The sequence below is a fragment of the Chiloscyllium plagiosum genome, unplaced genomic scaffold, assembly GCF_037043375.1.
Source record: "Chiloscyllium plagiosum isolate Xiang-an unplaced genomic scaffold, Cpla_swu_hap1 HiC_scaffold_48, whole genome shotgun sequence".
Lineage (NCBI taxonomy): Eukaryota > Metazoa > Chordata > Chondrichthyes > Orectolobiformes > Hemiscylliidae > Chiloscyllium > Chiloscyllium plagiosum.
The window spans coordinates 15,495,586-15,501,585 of NW_028270186.1; the positions used below are offsets into that span (position 1 = coordinate 15,495,586).

Consider the following 6,000-nt stretch of genomic DNA (forward strand, 5'->3'; position numbering starts at 1 on the left):
CTTTTACATACATTGTTTTGACACCACCAGGGATGTTCCCATCCCTGGATTCCAGGACTTCAGCCGATCCCTGCTTTCTCATCCGTTCAGTGCCAAACCTTGGGCAGGGGAAGGCGAAGTCCCCATTTCTGACCACCGGGCAGGATCCTTGCTGGAGGAGTGCAGCCAACAAGGGAGAAGAAACTCTGGGACACCTCGCAACGGATAATTTTGTTCTGACGTATATCTCTCTCTCTCACACACAGGTTTACCCGTATGAAATGCTGAAAGGGAGCAGGAGTATGAATCTGCCCCCGGGAGTGGACAGGCCCCGGCTGGAGGTAAGCATGGCAAGAACCTGCCTCTTGGAAACAAGAGGAAGTGCACAAAGACCGTGAAAGCCCATTGGATCAAAGAGACAGGAAGTAGCAGCCAGCAGTTGTTGTCAGTAGAAGGAACGTGTACAAGGGGGCTCTTGTGGGAGTTCCCCGACTTGTGAAGCGTGAGGCCTGAGTTCAAGTCCAGGATGATCAGCTGAGGATCCTGGGACTGTATTCATTCGAGTTTCAAAGGTTGAGGGGAGATCTAATAGAAACTTACAAGATGGTGCATGGCTTTGAAAGGGTGGATGCTGGGAATTTGTTTCCATTAGGTGGGGAGATTAGGACCCATGGACACAGCCTTAAAAATTAAAGGGGCTCAATTTAGAACGGAAATGAGAAGACATTTCTTCAGCCAGAGAGTGGTGGGCCTGTGGAATTCATTGCTACGGAGCACAGTGGAGACCGAGATGATGGGTGTCTTCAAGGCAGAGGATGATAAATTCATAATCTTGCAAGGAATTAAGGGTGACGGGGAGAGTGCAGGTAAGTGGAATTGGAACGGTCATCGGCCATGATTAAATGGCAGAGTGGGCTCAATGGGCCGAATGGCCTGGCTTCCACTCCTACATCTTATGGTCTTAGGTTCATAAGTCTGAACTGCTCCAGAGATGCATCATAATATGGCATAGGAGTTGGGACGTCGTGTTGAGGTTGTACAGGATGTTGGTGAGGCTTTGTCTGGAATACTTTGTCCAGTTCCAGGCAGCTTGTCGTAGGAAGGGTGTTATTAAGCTCGAGAGGGCTCAGAAGAAATTTGCCGGGATGTCGATGGGAATGGAAGGTTTAAGTTCTGTAGAAAGACTGGGACTTTTTTCGCAGGAGCGTAGGAGGTTGAGAGATGACCTGAGAGAGGTTTACTCAATCATAAGGGAGGGTTAATGACAGGCGTCCTTTCCTGAGGATAGGGGCTTTCAAGACAATATTTTTAAATTGAGAGGAGAGAAATTTAAAAAATACACACAAGGCGCAACTTTTTGACACCAACCAGTGGTTCGTGTGTGGAATGAACTTCCAGAGGTAGTGGCAAACGTGGGCACAGTTACAACGTTTAAAAGACATTTGAAAAGACATATGACTCGGAAAGGCTTGGAGGGATATGGGCCAAAGGGTCTGTTTCCATGTTGTATGACTCTACAGATTGATTCAATATGTCTGCATGGGTCAGTATAAGAACAGCTTCTCTTGATTTGTACTGGTTAGCTGGACTTTGAGCGAGAAGGCAGACATCATGTAGCTGAGCAAAGTACTGAACAGTAAGGATAATAATAACAGACTTCAGATGGTGGGGACATTTAATATAGAGCAGTGTGAAATGCCAGCCATTTTGTTGGAAGTGGGAGCAGACCCAAACTTGGTCCAACTGGATGGGGGGGTTATGGGAAGGAGAAGCCAGGAGGAGTGTCGGTGGGTGAATGGTCGCAAAACTTGAAGTCGGTGGGACAACAGGAGGAAGTGATTTTAAAAACTAACTTCAGGATCCTTGGGGTCTGATCCAGGAAGAGAGAAATTACTGGAGAAACTCAGCAAGTCTGGCAGCACAGTGGAGAGAGAAACAGGGTTAACGTTTCAAGTGCAGTGACTCTTCAAGCGATTTGGATGTTGGGGGGGGGGGGGGTCAAGATTCACAGTTGGACTGATTCAAGGAGGAGGCGACCAGAGGACACAGTTCAGGAAAGGGGTGGTTCAGGGAGTGGAGATCATTCAGGATGGGGGGAGGGTCAATTCAATGGAGAGCGATCAATTTGAGGTGGGACTGGTCAATTCAGTGGGGGGAAAAAAATGAGGGACAATTCAGGGGGAGGCCCGTTCAGAGTTTGGGGAACAATTCAGGAAGAGCGAGGGGAGTGGGATTCAAGAAAGGACTATTCACACAAGTTAGGGTGATTCAAGAAGGGGCTATTCACAGAAGAAGGGTGATTCAGGAAGGGTCTAATTACAGAGCAGGGGGTAATTTAAGGAGAGTTGACTTGTAGAGGATGCTAGGTTTGGATTGAACCACTCAGCATCTGAGGTGACCTGGTTCGTGGATCTCAACTCAGGTTGGTGGGGGATATCCATGGCACAGCCATTCATTGTGCCGTATTGGAAGCTTTTCAATAACTGAAGCCAGAACAATAGCCATCGATCATTCCTAAGAGGAGGAAAGTGACGGGGGTCGGGGGACCTTTTCCAAGGGAGGAAGCATGATGATTGAAAGTCTCTTGCAGCAAGACTGGGGGTAGACTTGATTTCTCTTGAATCTCTCACCTTCACCTGACAAATTAAAATATTTGCCTTCTCTCTGACAGAGACATCTGTCCCCTGAGGAGTTCCAGGAGGTTTTCGGGATGACAATTAAAGAGTTTGATAAGCTTCCCCAGTGGAAGAGGACTGATCTGAAGAAGAAGGCTTGTCTCTTTTAATGTGCTTGAAGGGTGGGATGGAGAATCCTGACGTTGGCTGCTTTGCTAAATGGTTGTTGCTGCTCCAATATATCACTCACACACGACTCAACTTTAAAGCGTTTTTCCTTTCCACGTGTGTTTTTTTTTTTCTCTCCTCTTCTATTTTCAAATATCCTGGCTTGGAAACCCTGGTGATCTCACGATGGTATTTTGGTTTGGTTTGGATTGGCTGTGCTGCATACATCCCCCTCACCACAAGCCGAAAGTGAACTGCGACCGTGATGAGCTCCACATGTATCCAATCAGTCCCTGATGTCTGAGTTGCAGTGCGGTTTGGCGTGTGATCAGCCCTGTCTGCAACGCATTGCGTTCCTGGTGGAACAGGCTTCCGAAGGGCTGAATGGCCAGTTCATCCGCAGCACTGACACTTCAGCGTTTGTCCTCTTCAGACATTTCGCTCAGCTCTGAGCCAGGAACAATCCAGAGTCTGCTTCCCCTCTGGACCGAATCACTCAACAACTTGAAATCGGAAGCCGAACTTCCTTCTTCAGATGTTGGGAAAACCTGGGGTCCGATGCTTTCACGTTTTGTGCACCTCGCATCTTTGACAAATCCACTCCCGACATCGAAAGACTCACGCAAAGGATCAAAGTCGGTCCGATCCGGATATGGAAGAAGGGGGCATGAATTCATCCAAATATCAAAACTAATCTATATTTCAAAGAAAAATCTATTTATTCTCTCTGCTGCTATTGTTCTTAGTCCTGAGGTACAGTGAACCATGGTTAGCTGTAGGTCTGTGACTGTGAGGTACATGGCACACACCTCTGCCTCTGCTGTGCTACTGCACCTCACAGGAAGGACTGGAGACTGAGCGTGTTATTCCATTTGAGTGCCTCCTGTCACCCTGACATTGACTTGCAATATTATGGTCTGGACTGTTTCTGGAGTTGACGAAGAAAGTGTAGTTTGACTTCTTGGCCAAATCAAAGGACAAGGTGGAGATAATGTCTCCCAGAACATGCTCTGGTTTCTCCACCTGATCTGAAGAACAGTGACAAGTCCTCAGGGTGTTGGTGAATGGGCTCCTGATCTGCCATCACATAATTGGGCCCAGGTATTTATCAATGATTAGTACACCCAAAACACATAAGGCCCATCCACCCCTAAACTGCTTTGTAATCACCCCCTGAGTACCTGTTATATATCTTGTGTTTAAAATAAATACAATTCTGTTTTATAGCTTGATGCCTTTCCTAACTAAGATGACAGCCCTCTCCATGGATCAGGGGATTATGCAGTTGACAGTCAGACAATGTGCCTCAGAAATTGGAGGTACTGGCAAATTGGGCTGTCCTAACACTAAAGTCCCTGTTAAAGTGGGGGACAAACTTGATATAATGGAGGATGGGATTCGTGCAGAGAATCTTAGAATCCCTACAGTGTGGAAGCAGGCCATTCAGCCCATCCTGGTCCTCCAAAAAGCTTCCCACCCAGACTCACCCTCCCCTTGTAACCCTGCATTTCTCCAGGGCTAATCCATCTAGCCTGCGCACTATGGGGCAATTCAGCATGGTCAATCCACCCGAACCTGCACATCCTTGGATTGTGGGAGGAAACCGGATGACCCAGAGGGGATGCGCACAGACACCGGGGGGGGGAAGAACGTACAGGCTCCACACAGACAGTCACCCAAGGCTGGAATCGAACCTGGGTCCCTGGCGCTGTGAGGCAGCAGTGCAAACCACTGAGCCACCGTGCTGTGACAATAACAATGTTCACAAAAGGTGATATTTCAATGAGACGTTAGGTGGGCAGCATTTAAATAAGTGCCCTGAAGAACACGCATCTTTTTTTCCTCTCCTGTGAAAATGCATTATCTCTCGCAAATCATAATTTTGCTTTGCTTTTGCTCCTAGTGTTTGGTACAAGGTACACCACAAGGTACTCTGTAAAAATGCTTTGTTGTAAACCAATTCCACAGCAAGCCCACCTGGAGCACCAACAGCTTACGCGGGGCGTCGACAGTGCAGTTATGGTTAAAGTGAAAGGGTCTGTGCAGTTCTGTGTATTGTATGTTGCACCACCGTCTCAGTAACCACAGGCTGCTGTGGTAACATTACAACACTTGGCAGTAATTGAATAAACCTGTAACATGGCCTTCTCAATAGAACGTCTGTCCTTGTTACACATGTGGTATCAATTTATACAGCACGGAAACTCTCAACCAAGATTACAAAGTGTTGGAAATAATCAGGAGCGAGGCAAACGTTAGGAGTGGAGTTTGATAATGGTTTTCCAGGAATCATTTTCTTTCCCTCATTTGCTTATTCTTTCTCACTTCTTGTCTCTGTCATGATCCTTCGCTTTCTCCCTCTTCCTCACTGACTCACAGTTCCCCCCTTTCTTTCTCTCTCTCTCTCTCTCTTCATCTCCCCCCTCGCTTTCATCATAGTCAACACAGAGGTCACCAATCAGCCCATTATTAGAGTGGTGCTGGAAAAGCACAGCAGGGTCAGGCAGCATCTGAAGAGCAGGAAAATCGACGTTTCGGGCAGGAGCCCTTCATTAGGAAGGGCTTTTGCCTGAAACGTCGATTTTCCTACTCCTTGGATGCTGCCTGACCCTGCTGTGCTTTTCCAGCACCATTCTCATCTTGACTCTAATCTCCAGCATCTGCAGTACTCATTTTCGCCTATTCAGCCCATTATATCCAGGCCAGCTCTCTGTACAACAATCCCAGTCAGTCACATTCCCTCATGCTCTCACTCTCTCTCTCTCTCTCTCTCTCTTTCCCCGCAGCCCTCTGAGTTTATTTCCCGCAATCTAGTTTCCTTTCGGATATTCATTCAGCATTTTACCCTCATTGGCAGAAAGCTACAGCTCATTCCCATTCTCTGGGGGAAAAACAACCCACCCTCATATTCCCCCGTACTCCCTGTTTTCTCTCTTTCTCACATCTGCTGCAGGTTTTTGGAACTTTACAATTTTTATCATATATTAGTGAATATTAGACATGAACATGAATCACAGGCACTACTGTGCTGCAAGTGTGGGCAAACTGCTATGGATCAATTCAATAGCAACAGAAAGGGGTGTCTGATGAAAGGAGGTATGTTTAAGGGCATCAGGTAAGATAGGGTGCTGGGTGGGTTGGGTTTAGCAAGGCAAGAAATTATGATTCCACACCCTCGAAACAACGTTGTCCACTGATGGTTATTGTCCGACCTCTACATTAAAACAATCCCGCTGTT

The 6,000-nt window shown here is 47.1% G+C and overlaps 1 protein-coding gene across 1 annotated transcript in view; it reads left to right on the plus strand.

The window, feature by feature from the left end:
- dmtn (dematin actin binding protein) overlaps positions 1 to 4,905 on the plus strand; it is a 70,684-nt gene extending 65,779 nt beyond the window's left edge. Inside the window, exons 16-17 of the mRNA XM_087984441.1 lie at positions 246 to 320; positions 2,651 to 4,905. Coding sequence (XP_087840567.1) covers positions 246 to 320; positions 2,651 to 2,764 — 189 coding nt within the window. The 3' untranslated portion in view covers positions 2,765 to 4,905. The remainder of the gene's footprint in view (positions 1 to 245; positions 321 to 2,650) is intronic.
- The last annotated feature ends 1,095 nt before the right edge of the window (positions 4,906 to 6,000 follow it).